Raw genomic sequence first — 21,455 nt, 5'->3', positions numbered from 1 at the left:
TCTCTGTCAGACCATTTAGCCTGGCCTTTTTACGTGAATTTGAGTTCTGTTCTACATTTTTCTCCTGTTCTGTCTGGGACTCTCTGTTGTGTTCCCTGTCAGGGCAGTCATTGGCATGGTAGAGTCTTTTGATGAGCAAGTTTTTATTTTTATGAAGTCTCATTTATTTTGTCTTTTGCTGTTTGTGCTTTTGTTATTATATTAGATAATTCATTGTTGAAAATTAGGCCTGACAGTCTTGCCTCTGCTTGTTCTTCTAAGAATTTTATGGTTTTAGTTTGCACACTTAGGACCTGAATCCATTTTGAATTTATTATTTTTTCTTATTTACCTCATGTGCATTAGGTGAAAGTTTACAGAGCACATTGGTTTCCCATTCGAGAGTTTGTACATAAAGTGTTTCGTGACCTTGGTTTCATTCCCCACAATGTGTCAGCATTCTCCCAGTTTCTGCCCTGGGTTCCTCATGATATTCTACTTGTTCCTACCTTTTCATCGTTACTTTTGAGCAGATACTGCCCTTTTGATCTTGTGTAATTGAGTCTGCTAAGGAGTACATTCGTCTCAGGTGTTATTATTTATCTTATGTGCTTATCTATTGTTTGGCTGTGAGGTTGTCTCCAGGAATGGCTTCAGTTCCAAGTCAGAAGGATGTCTTAGGGCCATAGTCTCAGGGGTTCCTCCAGCCTCTGACAGACCAGCAAGTCTGGTCTTTTTTGTGAATTAGATTTTTTGTTCTATAATTTTCTCCCACTCTGTCTAGGACCCTTTGTTGTGATCCTAGTCAGAGCAGTTGGTAGTGGTAGCCGGGCACCATCTAGTTCTTCTGGTCTCTGGGTTGTGTAGGCTGTGGTTCATGTGGTCCATTATTCCTTTGGACTAATGGCTCCCTTGATTATTTGGTTCCTTTCACTCTTCTTTGCTCCAGATAGGAAGAGACCAATAGTTGTATCTTAGATGACGGCTCATGAACTTTTAAGACCCCAGGTGCTACTCACCAAAGTAGGATGCAGAATATTGTGTTTATGAAGTATGTTGTGCCAGTTGACGTAGATGCCTGCAAGTCTGTGGTCCTTTGTTTTCGCCTAGGAATTTCATCCCATAAGGTGTTTGGTTATTTCTAAGAGGTTTCCCTGCCTTTACATCTTGTATGCTCTATATGAGCCACACCTGCAGACACGTATGTAGGAATATCCACCATCAAACCTGTAACTGCTGGTAGATATGTTCCTTTACATCCTCCCACAGCCAGTTGCGGTAGTTGCCCTTTATTCTTACGTTCCTCTTAGTGTCCTCTCTTGCCTTGACAATGTTGTGCTGACTTCCCCATATTATATATTGCCTTTTACTTCATCAACGTTAACTCATGTCTTCTATCTAATTGGTAATTTTCCCACTCTCTCTCTCCCATCCTTGGTAACCTTCAAAGAATGTTTTTCCTTTCTTTTTTTTTTTTTTCCTGTTTGTAAATCTTTTGTTGTTACTTTATAATAGTGGTCACATACAGTATTTATACTTTTGTGTTTGACTTATTTCACCCAGCATAGTGTCCTCCAAACTAATTCATGTTGTGAGATGTTCATGGATTCGTCATTATTCTTTATTGTTGTGTAGTATTCCATTGTGTGTTATGTACTACAGCTTATAAATCCGTTCATCTGTTGATGGGCACTTAGATTGTTTCCATCTTTTTGCTGTTGTGAATAATTTTGCAGTGAACATGGGTATGCATATGTCTATTTATGTTATGATTCATTTCTTTAGGGCGTATATGTAGGAGTGGGATTGCTAAATCATACGGTATTTCTATTTCTAGCTTTTTGAGGAAGCATCATACCATTTTCCATGGTTTGAATTTATTTTTGTGTATGGTGTGAGGCATGGATCCTGCTTCATTTTTCTGCATGGAAAACCAATTTTTCTAGCACCATTTATTGAAGAGGCTCTTCTTTCTCCATCGAGTGGACTTAGCAGTCTTGTCAAAAGTCAGTTGACCATAGGTGTTTGGGTTATTTCTAGACTTTCAATTCTATTCCTTGGTCTGTGTGTCTATTGTTATACCAGTATACCAGGCTGTTTTGATTACTATAGCTGAATAGTAAGTTTTCAAATCAGAAACTGCAAGTCCTCCTACTTTGTTATTCTCTTTCAATATTGTTTTAACTATTTATATAGTATAAGGTTGAAGATTGGTTTCTCTATTCCTGTAACAAAGGCTATTAGAATTTTGAATGGGATTACATCGAATCTGTAGATTGCTTTGGGTAGTACTGACATCTTAACAATATTAAATCTTCCAAACTATGAACATAGAATATCTTTCCATTCATTTAAGTCTTCTTTAATCTCTTTTGGCAGTGTTTTATAGTATTCATTGTATGAGTCCTTTCTGCCCTTGGTTAGATTTATTCTTAGGTATTTTATTCTCTCCGATGTGGTTGTTAATGGAATTGTTTCCTTGATTTCCCCATCAGATTTCTCATTGCTGGTGTATTAAAACTCAACAGATATTTGTTTGTTCACCTTGTACCCTGCAACTTTGCTAAATTTCTCTATCGCTTCTAGAATTTTTCTTGTGGACTCTTTGGGATTTTCTATATATAGGGTCATATTACCTGTGAATAGAGATAATTTTTCTTGTGGACTCTTTGGGATTTTCTATATATAGGGTCATATTACCCGTGAATAGAGATAATTTTACTTCTCTTCCAATCTGGATACCTGTTATTTATTTTTCTTGTCATATTGCTCTGGCTAGGCCTTCAAATACAGTATTGAATAGAAGTGATGAGAGTGGGCACCCTTGTCTTGTTCCCAGTTTCAAGGGGAAAGCTTTCAGTCTTTCTTCTTTAAGTATAATATTGGCTGTTGGCTTTTCATATATGTCCTGAATCATATTGAGGAATTTCCCTTCTATTTTAGTCTTCTTTAGGGTTTTCATCCAGAAGAGCAGTGTTAGATATTATCAAATGCTTTTTCTGCATACACAGAGATGATCATGTGGTTCTTTTCCCTTTGTTCTGTTGATGTGGTGTATCACGTTGATTGATTTTCTAATGTTGAACCATCCCTGCATTCCTAGAATAAATCCCACTTGGTCGTGGTGTATGACTCTTTTAATATGCTGTTGGATTCTGTTCACTAGTATTTTGTTGAGGGTTTTTACATATATATTCGTAAGAGATACTGGCCTGTAGTTTCCTTTTCTTGTGGTACTTTTGTCTGGTTTGGGTATCAGAGTTATATTTGTGTCATGGAATCAATTCAGGAGTTTTGTCGTGTTGTGATAATATACCTGTTAATGTTTTGTTTTTAATTTCTTAAAATTACCTTCTATGAAGATAGTTTATATGGCATTTATAATAAGATTTTTAGGAAGTTGTTGAAAGTACTGTCTCTGGAAAGTCATGAAATTTGGTGTTTAGTTGAAGGTTCTAATCAAAATAGAAGAGGCGGTTGAAAGATAAAAAGTTCAGTATAGTTTTGCATGTGTGTTTGTGTTTTGCTACATATGTATTTTTAAGTACAACTTAGAAACTCATCTGTAGTTAATTAGCATACTTGTGCTGTCCTTAAAAGTGAAGAATAGCAAATTTGAACATTATTTTTTAAAATAAATAAATCTTTCTTGAATGAAGTTTGTGGCAAACCTTTTGTGGCCATCTTGAGACATTTAAGATATCTAATTAACAATATTTTATTATTATTTTACTTTCATTCCTGGCTTTATGGCCTGTTGAGCAGAAAATTTGATAACATTGAGTAAATATTATAAAAATGCTTTAAAATAGCATATGGCCTCTTATTTTTAATTATAATTCGTATCTTTACTACCTCCATTAAAAGTTCGATAATAAACTTTCCGTACTGGAAATAGATTTTCCCTGAAGTATGTCTTTACAAAAGGAGGACATAAACAGTCTTTAAAGCTATTATTAGTGCTTTATCACTTCTTTTGGGTGATGGGTACACAGGTATTTGTTTTATTATTTATATTTTTCATTTGAGCTATATATCCTGCATATATGAAAGAGTACATTTAAAAATGCATAGGAAAAATACCAAAATGTGCAGAGCTGTAATCCTCATGGAGAATTATGGAACTAAGGACAGACATGACTACCATTTTCTATAAAATGTTCTGGGACTGGTACATCTTTTGCACATCAGATACTTTTCTAGAAACAGTTTTGTTGATAAAGTACAGGTGTTACGGCATAGTTTCTAGGAAAGTTTTGAGTTCAGTTGTGATAAATGGTATATTTGGGGATTTTCCCCTTTATTTCATTTGAATTCATTAGCAAAATTTGGTGTCATTATTTTGGAGTGATTGCAATTCATTTCAGTTTTAGGAAAGCAAACTAGGAAATTGATAATTCAAAATTCACGTTAAGGGAAAAGACACCCAGCAAATGTCCCCCATGGACTCAGTTCCATTAGAAATGAATATATTTTGGGCATGCTTTCTGTTTGGGGTGGGAGGCAGGGATAGTTGAATAAACAATTGAATGAACAAATACAAAGAATTTTTAATCTTTACATGTTAGTTTATAAGCAGTTTTATAATTTTTTTAATGTACGTTAATCATTACCAAAAATTAGTTTAAGTTTTTAAACATTAAAAGAAAGCAAATAACAAAGAGTGGTTACTTCTTATTTCTGAATCAGTATAGTAGGGCTATGTTTATATTTCATTATAAAACTTGTTGAAAGGATTAGATACAAGTTCATCCCTGTATGAAATTTAGATTATTGAAATCAGTACATATCTGATAATGTTTTTCTTTGAGAAAGAATACCTTTACTCTTTTATTATAAAAGCTTTTATTTTTAAATATTTTAAATTACTTTTTGTTTTTAAGAACTTGGCAAGTGGCTTGAACCTCTGAAAAACCTTAGATTTGAAATTAACTGCATACCAAACCTAATTGAGTATGTTAAACAGGTAAGTAAAATTTAAAAGTACCTGGATTTTATGAAATTGTATTTAGTTAGTATATAGTAGTATTGCATTAAATCACTTGTATAGGTAGTACAGAAATTGTTAATCATCTACGAGACCTTGTGGGTACAGATTGCTATATGGATACAGATGGTTATGTGATTGTGTGTGTGCGTGAATACACATGTGCGTAACCCCGAGCTGGACTGCTTTTTGTCCTACCAGGTTTGTTCTATTTTTTTCCCTTAAATAAAAATATGACCAACTGTATTGATGATACCTACAAAAGTGTTTTGAAAGTTAAATCTTACGGTAATGTAACATTTTAGTTAAACTGTAATTAGTGAAGAAGGATTTCCCTCAAAACTGAATATAGGTGAAAATGAGTAGGATGAATTCCAGATGATTATAGTGTAGATGGTTCTGTTGGTTGTTAATTTGAGATGGTCAGTAATACTGTTGAAATAACTCTTAAAAGGTTAAAATCACTGCATTGTTAGTTTTGGAAGTTTTCTCTCTTTCTTTGATGCTCCTTAGTTGATCCAGTATGTAGCATAGGAAGAAGTGTTAAAGGAGCTCATAGATAGTAAAATGTTTTAAGTGAAAAGGGCATAATGAACCCTGGGAATTATCTCTTCCTTCATTTAGCAGATGTGCTATATGTATGCATGTATGTGTGTGAGTGTATGTAAACCCACCTTGGTCTTCAATTTGCGATGTATGTTCTTAACAGAATTCATGTGTAGTATCTAACCTATTGCTATTCTTATGCAGCAACAAAGTATTCTTTGGACTTACCTGCTTCCGATTTTTCTTCACTGATTTGTCTGTCCTCATCTCGCTTTATCCCAACTCTCTTAAGACTCTCTTTACTGCCTGTATTGCCTTATATCCTTCTGTGCTCCTTACTCTGCCTAAGACAACATCTTGAGTTCTTCTCATTTATATTCAGTCTGTTACTTAGCAGAAGTACAAGGAGTGTCCTGTAAATTTAGATGGTCAGTTATTCTGGGTAGTTATGCATGATTGTCAGCAGAATATACAAGATGTCTAATAAATATCAGGTGGCTCGAGTAAAAGTATTTAACCAGTAAGAAAATTAATCCTAGAAATTTGAATTACATGTTGTTATTAAAAGAAAATTCATTTTTATGTATATCTTTATCCCATTAATTGTGATTATTATAAGTGGCTCTTGTTCCAACATATACTAAAAACATTTGATCCAACATTGAAGTTTCACCCTCGGCTTCGTGTTGTCTTAGGTGTCTAATTTGGAGTGGAATTATTGAAAAGCAGCAAGGAAGAAATTAGAGGAAAGGCTAAACTAATGTGGGAAATATATGAGGGACAGGAATTTTGTTATCTTCAAGTTTTTCTCCTGAAGCTTAGAAGCTGGAATAGTGATATTTTTGAATGTTAAGTCTTCCAGCGTGCAAGTTCTTTAACCATCTGTATGTTGCTCTGTGAAAGCTACAAACACAAAGTAAATTAAACATAACTTTGTTGTTAGGAGATATAGCATAGGCATGTACTAAGGACATAGGCAACTATATATATTTTTTCCCTCTAATCTTGCCCCAACTGGTCATCATAACTAGACTCCCGTGGTATCTGACTTTTTTAAAAACGGAGGCTATATAATCCTAAAATATTCCCTTTTGCTTCCTCAGTTTTGGAAGTAGTTCAGTGCCGCAGGACTTTGTAAAAACAGTCATCGCTTCACTTTGGGGAGAGAGGATGTGCAGAAAGATTATACAGAAAGGAACTGTTTTAAACTCTTAATACAGAGAGTCTTATATATTTCTGTATGTTCTTTTTAGTACAGTTCTTTTTGTTCATATAATATCACAAAAGCATGGTACAACTTATGGTAAATTTATAAACTTCTTTAGCTAGAGTCTTATTAATGTTATAAATTTACTTAATAAATTTGAAATGTTGCAATGTACTTAACTTGAAGTTAAGTACATATTTTTAACTAAAACCTTGTCTGGAATTTTCTCTTGATTTGCTACATACCAAAAAATTAAATTTTCTGTTTATTTTTATTTTTAAAGAATATTGATAACTTGATGACCCCAGAAGGAGTTGGTCTTACCACTGCACTACGTGTTCTCTGTAATGTGGCATGCCCACCACCTCCTGTTGAAGGTAATATAGCTACCTTCGATTATTCTTTAAGGCTAATATAAATAAATACAGTTTATTCAATAAAATATCCAAAAATCATAACCAATTATTTAACGTATAAGTAATTCGTTTTATTTTCCTTTTTCTATATAAAGGTCAGCAGAAAGACCTGAAATGGAATCTTGCTGTAATTCAGCTTTTTTCTGCTGAAGGAATGGACACCTTTATTCGGGTTCTGCAAAAATTGAACAGTATTCTGACTCAGCCGTGGAGGCTCCATGTCAACATGGGGACTACTCTTCACAGAGTTACTACTATTTCAATGGCTCGCTGCACACTCACTCTTCTTAAAACTATGTTAACGGAACTCCTGAGAGGTGGATCCTTTGAGTTTAAGGACATGCGTGTTCCCTCAGCACTTGTTACTTTACACATGCTCCTGTGCTCTATCCCCCTCTCAGGTCGTTTGGATAGTGATGAACAGAAAATTCAGAATGATATCATTGATATCTTACTGACTTTTACACAAGGAGTTAATGAAAAACTCACAATCTCAGAAGAGACTCTGGCCAATAATACTTGGTCTTTAATGTTAAAAGAAGTTCTTTCTTCAATCTTGAAGGTTCCTGAAGGATTTTTTTCTGGACTTATACTCCTTTCAGAGCTGCTGCCTCTTCCATTGCCCATGCAAACAACTCAGGTATCACTTCCGTATAACATGCATCTTATAAATGACTGCGGTAACATTAAAAAAAGCCCATGGCTTTGTTAAAAAACCAAACAAAACCCCTTTTTCCTCCCCTCCAAAAAGACATAAAATAACTCAATGAGGGTGAGATAAAACTGAAGGAAGTTGGTCATTGAGGAAACACAGGGGTAACAATTTAAATAAATTTTTGTTAACGTTTTATTCTGTTGTGTATACTTGTACTTTTATTTTTCTGTTATTTTTGAATCTTTTTTTCATGTGTTAGAATTTGCATCACCAATGGACTGTGCTCTACTGACTGCTAATCTAAGAACAATAAGATTTTTTTAGACTGATTGAAGTCAAGCAAATGTCTAATTGTATAATAGAAAATTGTTTTTTGAGCATGCAGTAAAGATGTTCTTTTCATAACAGTTCTTCCTGAACAGTTTTTGTGACTATAAATAAATATAAAAATCTTTGTACACACACATTATACTTTTTTAACAGGTTATTGAGCCACATGATATATCAGTGGCGCTCAACACTCGAAAATTGTGGAGCATGCACCTTCATGTTCAAGCAAAGTTGCTCCAAGAAATAGTTCGCTCTTTCTCTGGCACAACCTGCCAGCCCATTCAACATATGTTACGGCGTATTTGTGTTCAATTGTGTGACCTTGCCTCACCAACTGCACTTCTGATTATGAGAACTGTGTTGGATTTGATTGTAGAAGACTTGCAAAGGTATTTTCATTTTACATTAAAAAAAAATTTCCCCAAAGTTACTCTTGTTACAGATATATTTTTTCCACTTAAAATTTGGAGACCAGGGTTTAGATGCCCAGGATACAAACATACATACACACACATGGACACACACGATACACACAGACGTGCATGTATATATGTGTGTATATCTGTACATAGTTGTTAATTGGAAAAACTTACGTCATCATTTTACTTATAAAATTCCTTGAAGGTCTTGATTTTGGGTGTTTGAAAAAGTGAGCTATAAAGAAGTACTCTTGATTTAAGAAAATATATTATTGAAAACCTGAATTTACAAAATTTTATAATAATTGTAAAATTCCAAGGAAGTTGGCCTTATATCCAAGGAATGAAATGTTTTATACAATTTTGTATAAGATGATAAGTATTAGTTGAATAGTGCCTTAAAATCAAGGACTTTGTTTACTAAATGTATTGATTTTATTTCAGCACTTCAGAAGATAAAGAAAAACAGTATTCTAGCCAAACCGCCAGGTTGCTTGCTCTTCTTGATGCTCTGGCTTCACACAAAGCTTGTAAATTAGCTATTTTGCATCTAATTAATGGAACTATTAAAGGTGATGAAAGATATGCAGAGATATTTCAAGACCTGTTAGCTTTGGTGCGGTCTCCTGGAGATAGTGTTATTCGCCAACAGTGTGTTGAATATATCACATCCATTTTGCAGTCTCTCTGTGATCAGGTATTTATAGTTATTTTATAAATTCTGTCTGCCTTAAAGCTTCTCTTGACATCAACCTTGGCTGTGACTAAAGAGCTCTCACCTTTGTTTTATTATACCTGCTGTTTAGGGACAAATTTGACTAGTTAACCAGCAATAAAATGGTTTAGCTTTTATTGTTGTGTAGCTTTCTTTGGGTTTGTACTTCACAGGTTTCTCTGAGAGCTCTTTCCTTTTTCTTTATAAGATTGTGTCCTCTGGTAATTGCTTTATTGCCACTGTTTCTGTATTCTTTGGGATTGGTTATGTCTAATATGTTCATTTTCCTTCCAGTTACAAACCGAATCATTCTTGAATTTTGTAACATTGTGATTGGTTGAATTAATATTGTGTTCTCTTGTAATGACAGCTTTTAAAGGTATCACAGGTTACTACAATTTTAGTATGTTTCAGACTACTGTGCTTACAGATGTTTACTAAAAGAAGTAGAATTTTTTCCTGCTGTCTGTATTATTGATTTCCAGTTTATAGTTCCGTGAGTCAGTGAGAATTGTTTTAACTTTTAAAGTCCATTGTGATTGATATCCTTGGAGAAGATTTCTGTAAAATGCACCTGTGTTTTGGTCATGAAATGTGATTTTTTTTTCCCCCCAGGCAGAATATTTTTAATAGTATCCCAGATTGGAAGACTATCTTTTTCTAGTTTAACAAAAATCTAGTTTGATTACATTTAAGATTAAAATCAAGAAGAAACATTTTTGGTGTAATTTTTTTTTTTTGTTCCACAAAAAGGTGACCTGGTAGAAAATAATTTTGGAATGGAAGTATTTTAAGTTCTTTATACCTCGAAGTGTCCGTTTGACTGGTGTTGGTCATATTATAACCCATGTCAAGTTGCATGACTACACAGAATAGCACTGTATAGCATCCTAGCTGCCCTGATCCCATAAACCTCATGTACAGCCTCATCTTGTTATATTTCCCTCCTGATTCAAGCTTTATTTTGACTTTTTAAACCAAGTTGAATGCTGGTATGCAGTATGTTGAAGTGTTTAAAGGTGATGGAACATGCCGAAAAATATTCCTTGTAAAATCTAATTTACTCACTTCTGTGAAAAAAGTGGTAGGGGTACAGTTACCGTTAGCTAAACCTGTTTGACATCGAAAAACTTGGATTTTAAAAGTATATAAAACTTAGAGGAAAATAATTGGAAAACTGTGCTTAAATGTTTAGTTGCTCTATCCCTTTTTGTGACATTTTAAATCCCAACGTAGATATGTTTATTAACATTTATTTTTCTGAATGATTTCTCATAAATTTTAAAAACATACAAATTCATGAATAATATATTGATTTTAAATAGCACCAAAATACATCACTTTTTTTAGTTAACTGTTTGAAAATAGAAACTGTACTTAGTGTAATAGAGAGGGGAAAATTTTTCAAAAGATGCTTTTAAAAACATTATAAAATATTTATTCCTTTAGGTGTGTATCCTGGTGTTAGAAAAGGGCAAAACAACTCCTTTTGTTCTTAATGTGTTTGAGTATATGTTTGGGGTGGTGAGGTAAAAATAATATTTTAATGAAATAATTACAAGTATAATTGTTTTGTATTATATAAAAATGGTAAGTAGTAGAGGCGATCATTTAAAAAAAAAATTTTTTTTTTCATGCCCCCTCCGCCGCCCCACAGGACATTGCACTTATTTTGCCAAGCTCTTCTGAAGGTTCAATTTCTGAACTGGAGCAGCTTTCCAATTCTCTACCAAACAAGGAATTGATGGCCTCAATCTGTGACTGTCTACTGGCCACACTAGCTAACCCTGAGAGCAGCTACAGCTGTCTACTGACATGTGTCAGAACAATGATGTTTCTTGCAGAGCATGATTATGGATTGTTCCATTTAAAAAGGTAAAACTTTGTCTAATTTAATATAATCAGGTTTGAGTTTTCAATCTGCTACTTTCCCAAATTTAATTAATTCATACCTGTCATAGAAGGTTGAAGGTTTGCTCTCTGTTATGTGGAGAAATAATTGTGTTTATGTGAAAGGTTCATTAGCGTGAAATATCATGCTCATAATAGAATCTTTGGGATTGGAAATGTGATTTGAATAGGTATCCCCTTATTTATTTATTTTTTTTAAATATTATATTTTAGGTGAAAGTTTACACAGCAGATTAGGTTCCTGTTCAACAATGTTTATACAAATCGTTCTGTGACATTGGTTACAATTTTCAGAACATGTTAACATTCTTGTAATTTCCATTCTGTTTGTTCTTTTTCCATTGATCTAGCTTCCCAGCCCCTTCTTGCCTTCTCATCTTTGCTTTTGGATAAATGTTGACCGTTCGGTCTCATATAGTTGATTCTTTAAGAGAGCACATTACTCATGGATGATGCTGTTTATTTTATAAGCCAATCTATTGTTTGGCTGAAAGGTGACCTCTGGGAGTCACCTCTTAGGGTGATAGTCTTGGAGGTTCCTTTAGTCTCTATTGGTCCAGGAAGTTTGGCCTTTTTTAGAAATATGAATTTCAGTCTACATTTTTCTCCCGATTCTACCTGGGACCCTCTGTTGTATCCCTGGTCAGAACAGTTGGTAGTGGTAGCTGGGCACCATCTAGTTCTTCTGGTCTCAGGCTATAAGAGGCTGTGGTTTGTGTGGGTTATTAGTGCTGTGGACTAGTTTCTTCATTGAGTCTTTGCTTTCCTTTGTTCCCTTTTGCTCCAGATGCATAGAGACCAATAGTTGTATCTTAGGTAGCTGCTCACAAGCTTTTAATACCCCAGACCATACTCAACAAACCAGGATGTAGAACATTATTTTTATGGATTGTGTTATGCTGATTGACTGAGTTGTCGCACGAGACTATGGTCCTAAGCCTTTTAACCCAGTAAACCAATCCTGCAGGGTGTTTGGCTATATCTAGGAAGTCTCCATAACTGTGCCCCCATACCTAGCTTACTCTTAAATTAACCTCTTACATAGCTATAGAACATTTATTAAGACTAAGAGATTAACTTTGGTATAATATTGTGAATTAAAATGCAGAACTTATTTGGATTTCACCAGTCTTTTATTAATGTCCAGGATCCAAGCTAGAATCCTACCTTGTATTTCATTGTTCTGTACCCTTTGTCTTCTCTTTCTGTGTCTTTCATGACCTTGGCATTTTTGGAGAGTAGTCAAAAAACTGATACTTTTTGATTAGTTATTTTGTAAAATGTTCCTCAATTTAGGTTTACCTGATGCTTTCTCATTACCAGATTGAGGTTATGCTTTATTGGGAAGGACATCACAGAGGCATATTTTCCCTTCTCAGTGCATCATAACAGAAAATACAGTTACTGATGATAATAATCTTGATCACTTGACTGAGGTGCTGTCTGCCAGTATTCTGCGCTATAAACTTACTATTTTTCCCTTCTTCATTACTAATTAAATAGTATTTTGGAGGCTATGCTTTGAGACTATACAAGTACTCTATTTCTGCTTAACACTTTCTTCCACTAATTTTACTATCCATCAGTGGATCTTGCATATGACAGTTGCTACTGTGGTGGTCTAATGGTGATTTCCTGTTTCCCTTATTCCTTTTACGTGTTATCAGTTATCCTTCTGTAGGAAGGAGTTTTCTCTTCTCTCCCGGATGGACTCAATGGACGTTAATTTTTTTTCTTTGTATAATAATCCAATACTATTGTTACTGTATCCTTGCTCAACTTGTTTCAGCTTTGACCACTACAGATCTTTCAGGTTGGCTTCTTTCTTTGTAACTGTATTCTCCAGCAATGAGAAATCTGGCTCTCATTATCTGTAATACATTTACTTGTTTATTTTAACTCTGATATACAAATGAAGTAGTTTCTAATACTCAGCTCTTTTTGTCTTTAGCCTTACTGTATCCAGTCGAAACACTTTTCCAAAGTTACTTAGGTCACCTCTTTTCTTCTCTGTCTCCTTCAGTGTGGTTATCTGATTCATTTGTAGTATAGTTATATTCGTCTTAGTCTGCATCCTGTCTTTTATCCCTCATCTTGATTGATTTTTGTTTTTAATCTACATCTAGTGAAATTCATGATTTAGCGTGTATAGTTCTATGGATTTTAACAAATGCATAGTCATGTATTTATTACCATAGTTCCATACAGGACAGTTTCATTGCCCCCAAATTTCCCTTGTGGTAGCCAGCCCCTAGCAACCACTGATCTATTTTCCTCCATATAGTTTTGCCTTTTTCAGAATGTCATATGAGTGAAATAATATAATATGTAGTCTTTTGGGTGTGGCTTCTTTCATTTAACAAAATGCATTTAAGATTCATCTGTGTTGTTGCATGAATCAATAATTTGTTCTATTGGTTAGTAATATTCAGCAGTCTGGTTGTTTCTAATTTTTGGTGATTATAAATAAAGCTACTGGAAACAGTTGCAAACAGGTTTTTGTGTGAATCCCAGTTTTCATTTCTTTTGGTTAGATATCTGGATTATATGGTAGGTGTATATTTAACCTTTTAAGAAATTGCCAAACTGAGTTCCAGAGTGGCTATACTATTTTGCATCCTCACCAGCAATCTGTTAGAGTTCCAACTGGTCCTTATCCTCACCAGCACTTGCTATGGCCAGTTTTTTTTCTTTTTAATTTTAGACATTCTAATAGGTGTGTAGTAGGTCCCAGCTTTGATAGATCATGGAACTAAGGCTCACTTGCTTAAGGTTATACATATTAAAAAAAAAAAAACGCAAACCTGTTGCTGTTGAGTCAATTCCGACTTGTAGCAACACTATAGGACAGACTAGAACTGCTCCAGAGGGTCTTCAAGGACCAGCTGGTGGATTTGAACTGCTGACCTTTTGGTTAGCAGCCAAGCTCTTAACCACTGCATCGCCAGGGCTCCAGGGTTATACATAAAACCCACCACTGTCCAGTTGATTCCAACTCATAGCAACCCCATAGGGCTTCCAAGGCTGTAAACCTCTATGGAAACAGACTGCCACATCTTGCTCCTGTGGAGCTAATGGTGGTTTTGAATTGCCGACCTTTTGGCTAGCAGTCAGTTGCTTTAAACACTGTGCCATCAGGGCTCCTTAATATACATAACCCCATAACCCATTGCCTTCGAGTCGATTTCAACTCATAACAGCCATATAGGACAGAGTAGAACTGCCCCATAAGGTTTCTGAGGTGCACCTGATGGATTTGAACTGAAGACCTTTTGGTTAGCAGCTGTAGCTCTTAACCGCTAGTCACCAGGGTTTCCTAAAATATGCATAGTGATCAGTAATTGGTATAGTTCCATGCTTTTGAGCCCAAGCTTTTTCCATTAACCATATTATCTTAGTGTTTAATCTTATTCCTGTTGATTATGTCTTGTCCATTTCATCATGGTATAAAGTTCTCAAGACAGGAATCTTTGTTTTGTATTGGTTTATCAAAGTCTTCTATGATGGCATGTCAGAATCTAAGAGCATTTTCCAAATCCAAGCACTGCATGTTTAGTATTAATGTCATATTTTCAGTTTTGGTTAATTGTGTTATAGCTTACTAGATGTAATAGAATATTAGGATTGTTTGCCTTTAAAATTCTGTTTTGATCAACTAAGAACTGTATAAATGTATGAGTATTTTTAGCAGGTCCCTGCATGGTGCAAATGGTTAAGCACAGGACTACTGGCTGAAAGTTTGTCATTTCAAACTCACCAGGATGCACCTTGGAAGACAGCCCTGGCAATCTGCTTCCAAAAGGTCACAGCCTTGAAACCGTATGGGGCAGTTCTACTCTGTGCCCATGGGATCATCATGAGTTGGAATTGACTCAAAGGCAGCTAACAATAACAACATATGTTATTATAGGTCCCTGGGTGGTGCAAATGGTTTGCGCTTGACTACTAACCTAAAGATTGGTGGTTTGAACCCACCCAGCAACACAGCAGCCTGGCGATGTGCTTCTGTAAAGATTACAACCAAGAAAACCCTATGGAGCAGTTCTGCTCTGTAGTACTTGGGGTTGCCATGAGTCGGAATCAACCCAGTGCCAGTGGGTTTTCTTTTGGTTTATATATTGTCATAGTTTTAGATAGATATCATGATTGCCTGTTATGCTGAAGTTTCTCTATATTAGGTGTTGGCGAACTATGGTGCGTAGGCCAAATCCAGCCTGTGCCTGCCAATTTTTGCAAACTTTTATTGGAACACATTTGTTTACATATTATCTTTTGGCCCTTTTCCCACTATCAAAACAGAGTTGAGTAGCTGTTACTGAGACCATATGGCTCGTAAAACATAAGATATTTACTATCTGGGTGTTTATAGAAAAAGTTTGCGGCCCCCTGCCCTATACCCTTCTGTCAGATTACAGAAGCAGATAAAAATAGTCATTCTTTATACTTATTATATAAGCTAGGCTTTCTAGGCAGACTTCTGAGAGAGCTGTAACCTGCTCATGTTAAAGACATCCTTAGATTACAAAAAGTTTGAAAGTAGGGGACCTTCAAGTTTCTTGTACTATTTTATACCTTTATTATTTGAGGGAAGCTTTTTTCTTCAAGAGCTTGAGGCTTAGCTTTAGAAGGAAGTGTTAACTGTAGTTACTGCTTTATAATGGGTTTGTGTACACATGTACAGTGAAGTACTTTTAAAATTTAAAATATTTTTTGTATTGTTTGAAATAGTAGACTAAATTTTATTCTGTCTGAACTGAGATAATTCATTACTCATACTAGTTTTATACACTCATGTTAAGGCGCTATCTCCTATTTAATTACAGTTCTTTAAGGAAAAACAGTAGCGCTCTGCATAGTTTACTGAAACGAGTGGTCAGCACATTTAGTAAGGACACAGGAGAACTTGCATCTTCGTTCTTGGAGTTTATGAGACAAATTCTAAACTCTGACACGATGGTAAGTGTTTATATGTATTTGGCGTTTCTTAAATTTATAAGCTTTTATGATAGGTTAAAAAATCACTTTGGTTCAGAGATATGTTGGGACTTAGACTAGTGGTTTTTTCTGTACTCTTACCTTCATAGTAAATATGGGTTTTCAATTTATAAAGAAAAAAAGATAGCTGTGTAAGAGAGAAATTTTTATACTCTTTAGTGTATTAGTCATCATTAGTTTGTGAATACCCTATGAGTTTGAAATTTAAATACAGAGAGATACTACCTATAGTGCCTTCATTTTTTCAAATAATTCCTGGCATTAAATTACTTCATAAGGGTAACTCAGAATAGTCAAGTTTTGTTAGTCTCTTAATCAAATATTTATGTAGTGTCACTTAGTTGAGCATTTGCTGATTGTGTTTCCGATGTGATTTCGGAGTGACAGTAAAGTTATTATACTAGAGTATTTTGGATCCACCATAGATATCAATTGAAGAGTATTTCCTCAGCTCTAAAACCTTATTGTTAAAATCTGATTAAGAACTTCTCTCATTAGTGTTTTCTGAAATCATAGTATATTGTGGACATAATTCCAAAAGCCATTAACAGGCCTGCTTTTAAAACAGTACTTGTGGTCAGATAAGTTTGGAAATGCTTTCCCTAATGGAGCCTGACCACGCACATTAGTATATTGAAAGCTCTAAGAAAGTCTGGAGTAAATAGAAACTTGTTTTGTTGCAATCTAACCCAACCTTGCCCTAGTGTGTTGCCGACAAAATACCTTTTGTGTGTATGTGCACAGCTGTTAATATCCTATGGATCAGTATTCTGTCAACAGCAGTTTAAGAAATTGAGCTCATAATTAAGATTTCTATTTGAGAACAGTTATAGAGGACCTGTTTAATACAGTGTTACCACAATTAATATAGTATGGGATCATTTGGTGAGAAAAATAAAATAAATTTGTTTAGTGGGTTTCTCTCTTACCTATGTAATTTACATTGAGAATATTTAGTAAGCCCTCCTCGGCTGACTGTTCTGTTTGTGTTTATTGTCATGCCAATTTTATTGGAAAAATATTGTTTGTTTTGTGCCATATCTAGTTTATTAAAGTCAGTTTACCAGATACTTTGATTTTGAAAGATGGCATATTTAAAAGTATGACTGTTGCTGTCCTGAAGACATTTGAAAGTTGGATTTGATGGAAGAATACTTACTAGCTTTACCAGATCCTAAGTGGCATGTTGTTAACAAATCAGTTTGACAGATTGTCTTATACCTGTCATTAGTTAACAGTTCTTGATCAAAAACCACTAACCATTGTTTATTCGTGTTATCCAGGAATTGCTGGACCCTCAGTAATTAATGCTTTTATTCATCCCTCATTAATGAATTTCTTCTTCTTACCTTTTACATTGAGAAGATCAAGGCCATTCTGTTCAATGACTAAATTCTTTCTGTTCCTTTCAGATTTTTGTCCTGTTCTTCTCATCTGTTCTTTCTTTCTTAATCAGAAGCAAAGTACCCCTGCGCCACTTCATTTCTACCTATGATCCTATCCCTTCTAATATTTTCCCAGCTCCTTTCCCCTCTCCTATCTATACCCTCCCCTTGCTTGTGGCTAATGTATATTGTTGTTGTTAGGTGCCATCGAGTTGGTTCTGATTCATTTCGACCCTGTGTACAACAGAATGAAACACTGTCTGGTCCTGCACCATCCTTAAAATCGTTATGTTTGAGGCCATTGTTGCAGCCACTGTGTCAGTCAGTTTTGTCAAGGGACTAATATATAGAATCTTTGAACATTGAAAATTAAATTCATTATCTTTCTCCTAAACTTGATTCATCTTTTATGAACCCTGTTTTCGTACCGTTGATCTCCCTGACTTCCAATATGGCTGTCATGAAATAGTAGTTGACTTTCCCTGTTTTTTCTCATCTTCAGCAACTGCTCATTCTTGTCATTTTATTTACAAAACATTTTGTACTTCATTCCCTCTTTTGTATTTTCACCACCATTGCCTTAGATTGGTCCCTTTTGCAGAGTAATTTTTTTTAATTCACATACAGTACAATTTACACTTTTATTCTGTACAATTCAGTGGTTTTTCGTATATCCACAGAGTTGCGTAACCACTTGGTCATGGTATATAATCCTTTTTATATGTACCTGGATTCAGTTTGATTTATTTTGTTGAGAATTTTTATATCTATATTCATAAAGGATATTGGTCTGTGGTTTTCTTATGATATATTTGTCTGATTTTGGTATCAGGGATCGTACCCTGAATTGGGAAGTATTTCCTCCTCATTTATTTATTTTTGGAGTTGGGGAAGAGTTTGTGAAGAATTGGTGTTAATTCTTTTTAAAACACTTAGTAAAAATCACAAGTGAAGCCTTCTGGGTCTGGACTTTGTTTTGGGGAGTTTTTTTCAGTACTAATCCCACCTGTTTATTTGGTGTAAGTCTGTGCAGATTTTCTCTTTCTTCTGAAGTTGGTTTTGGTAGCTTGTGTCTTTTCAGGAATTTGTTCCTGTACATTTATCTATGTTATTTAACTTGTTGGCATACAGCTGTATTCATAATATTGTCTTAAAGTCTTTTTTATTTCTGTAAAGTCAGTAGCAATGACTCTGTTTTCATTCTTGCTTTTAATAATTTGAGTCTTCTCTCTCTCTTTTTTCCCTTGGTCAGTCTTGCTAAAGTTTAGTCATTTTTGTTGATCTTTCAAATGACCAACTTCTGGTTTCTTTGATTTCTTCTGTTGTTTTTCTGTTCCCTGTTTCATTTATTTCCCATTATGATTATTAATCTTTATTAATAATTTCCTTCTTCTGCCTGCTTTGGGTTTAGCTTGCTCTTCTTTTTCTAGTATCTTAGGGTAAAAGATCAGATTACTGATTTGAGATCTTTTTCAATGTAGGCATTTACATCTTGTAAATTTGCTTCTAAGCACTCCTTTAGCCGCACCCCTCGAGTTTTAGCATGCTGTGTGTTTGTTTTCATTCCTCTAGAAGTGTTTTGTAATTTCACTTGTGACATCTTTAACTCACTGGTGTTTAGATATGTGTTTAATTTTTACATACTTATGCATTTCCCGAATTTCCTTACGTTATTGATTTCTAACTTGATTCCATTGTGGCTGAAGAACATATTTTGTATAATTTCAGTCCTTTTAAATATATTGAGGCTTGTATTCTGGCATAGCATATGGTCTTTTCTGAAGAATAGTTCATGTGTATTAGAGAAGAATGTGTGTTCTGTTGCTGTTTGATGGAATGTCCTGTAGATATCTATTAGTTCCAGTTGGTTTATAGTGTTTTCAAGTCTTTTTGTTTTTGTGGATTTTCTGCTAGTTCTATCCATTATTGAAAGTGAGTTATTAATCTATGAACTATTAATATTGAATTGCCTGTTTTTCCCTTCAGTTTTGTCAATTTTTGCTTCATATCTTGGGGCTCTGTTGTCAGGTGCATATATGTTTATAATTGTTATAGCTTCCTGATGGATTGACCCTTTTGTCATTATCAGTGTCCTTCTCTGTCTTTAGTAACAATTTTTGTCTTAAAGTTTATTTTGTCTGATTTATTAGTGTAGCCACTCCAGCGCTCGTTTCATTACTGTTTACATTGTTGTTTTTTTCTTTTTCCTAATACTTTCAACCTGTCATGTCTTCCAGTGTCAAGTGTGTCTTGTAGACAGCATATAGTTGGATCATGTTTTTTTAATCCATTCTGCCAGTCTCTCCTTTTTGATTAAACATTTAGTCCATTTACATTTAATTATTGATACGGTAGGGTTTATGTCCCTCATTTTGCTGTTTTCTATATATCTTATGTGTTTTTTGTTCCTCTCTTGCTACATTATATTTCTTTTGTGTTAAGTAGATGTTTTCTACTGTTTTAATTTCCTTGTTTTTTTTTTTTTTTTTAACTATATATCTAGTTTTAGTTTTCTTAGTGGCAGCCCTGGGGACTAAAATTAACACCTTAGGATAATACAATTTAGTTCAGGTTAATGCCAGCTTAATTTCGTTAATATACAAAAACTTTGCTACGACATAACTTTGTCCTCTTCCCCTTCTTTTATACTGTTATTTCCATACAACTGAGATCTTTATACATTATTAGCCCATTAACATAGTTGTATAATTACGCCATATGGAGTTGTCTTTTAAATCGGATAGAGTTATAAAAAATATATATTTATGCTCTTATATTTACCTATGTAGTTAACCTTTACTGTTGCTCTCTATTCCTTCACGTGAATTCAAGTTATTATCTAGTGTCCTTTCAGCCTGCAGGATCCCCTTTGATATTTTATGTAGAGCAGATCTGCTAGTGATTAACTCTGTCAGTTTTTCTTTATTTGAAAATATCTTAATTTCTCTTTCATTTTTTGAAGGACAGTTTTACCTGATATAGAATTCTGAGTTAATAGTCTTCTTCTCTCAGTACTTTGAATATGTTTTCTTGCTGTCTTCTGTTAATTTTGTTGGAGGTCTCTTTTATATAAGTTGCTTCTCTCTTGCTTCTTTCAAGATTCTCTTTGTCTTTATTTTTTGACAGTTTGACCATGACGTATTTTTAAGTATGAATCTCTGTGACTTTATCTCACTCAAAGTTTGTTGAGTCTCTTGGACGTATAGATTAATGGAAACTTTTTAACCATTATTTCTTCAGATGTTCTTTCTGGCCATTTCTCACTTTCCTCTTCTTTTGGGATTCTCATTATGTTTACTTTGGTACTCTTGACGGTGTCCCACAGGTCTCTGAGCCTATGCTTGTGTTTCTTTAGTCTTTTTCCTTTCTTTTCCTTAAAGTAGATAATCTCAATTCAAGTTCACTGATTCTTCTGCTAGTTCAGATCTGCTCTTGGGCCCCTCTAGTACTAGAGTTGTCTGTTTCAAGTATTGTACTTCTACACTCCAGAATTTCTATTTGGTTGTTTTTTATAATTATTTTCTCTTTACTGATAGTCTCTTGGAGAGTATTGTAGCAGCCTTCTTTCCAGTTTCCTTCCAAGCATTTACTTTTCTGATACTTTCTAAGTAATTCTGCTTGAATTAATACTGTCTGAATAGAGCAGACATCAGATCATGTCCCTTTACCCTACAAAAACTTTTGTTATCTGTAGGATAAATTCTGGACTTTTTAGCCTGACAGTCAAGACTATTCACTGTCTGGCCAAAAAGCTACTTTTTTTCTCCCTTAGAAAATGTTTTATATTACATTATTTTCAATAAATCTTACCTATTTTAACTTTACCTTTTCTTGGCCATGCTTTTCTTAGTTTGGCCTCTTCTTTGGTCAGACTATAATCTGTCAGTGCCTGTATTTCATGCATCTCAAT

General features: G+C 34.5%; 1 protein-coding gene across 4 annotated transcripts in view; it reads left to right on the top strand.

The window, feature by feature from the left end:
- VIRMA (vir like m6A methyltransferase associated) overlaps positions 1-21,455 on the top strand; it is a 65,562-nt gene that overhangs the window by 33,539 nt on the left and 10,568 nt on the right. For all 4 annotated transcript variants that reach the window (XM_064267904.1, XM_010588406.3, XM_003408393.4 and 1 more), the window contains 7 exons: positions 4,863-4,945; positions 7,003-7,096; positions 7,231-7,775; positions 8,274-8,509; positions 8,984-9,236; positions 10,912-11,129; positions 15,989-16,121. In XM_064267904.1, the coding sequence (XP_064123974.1) occupies positions 4,863-4,945; positions 7,003-7,096; positions 7,231-7,775; positions 8,274-8,509; positions 8,984-9,236; positions 10,912-11,129; positions 15,989-16,121 (1,562 nt within the window). The remainder of the gene's footprint in view (positions 1-4,862; positions 4,946-7,002; positions 7,097-7,230; positions 7,776-8,273; positions 8,510-8,983; positions 9,237-10,911; positions 11,130-15,988; positions 16,122-21,455) is intronic.

This window comes from Loxodonta africana, chromosome 14 (assembly GCF_030014295.1).
Source record: "Loxodonta africana isolate mLoxAfr1 chromosome 14, mLoxAfr1.hap2, whole genome shotgun sequence".
Classification (NCBI taxonomy): Eukaryota; Metazoa; Chordata; class Mammalia; order Proboscidea; family Elephantidae; genus Loxodonta; species Loxodonta africana.
Note: the sequence above shows the minus strand (reverse complement) of the source record. Positions and strands in the feature narration are given on the sequence as shown.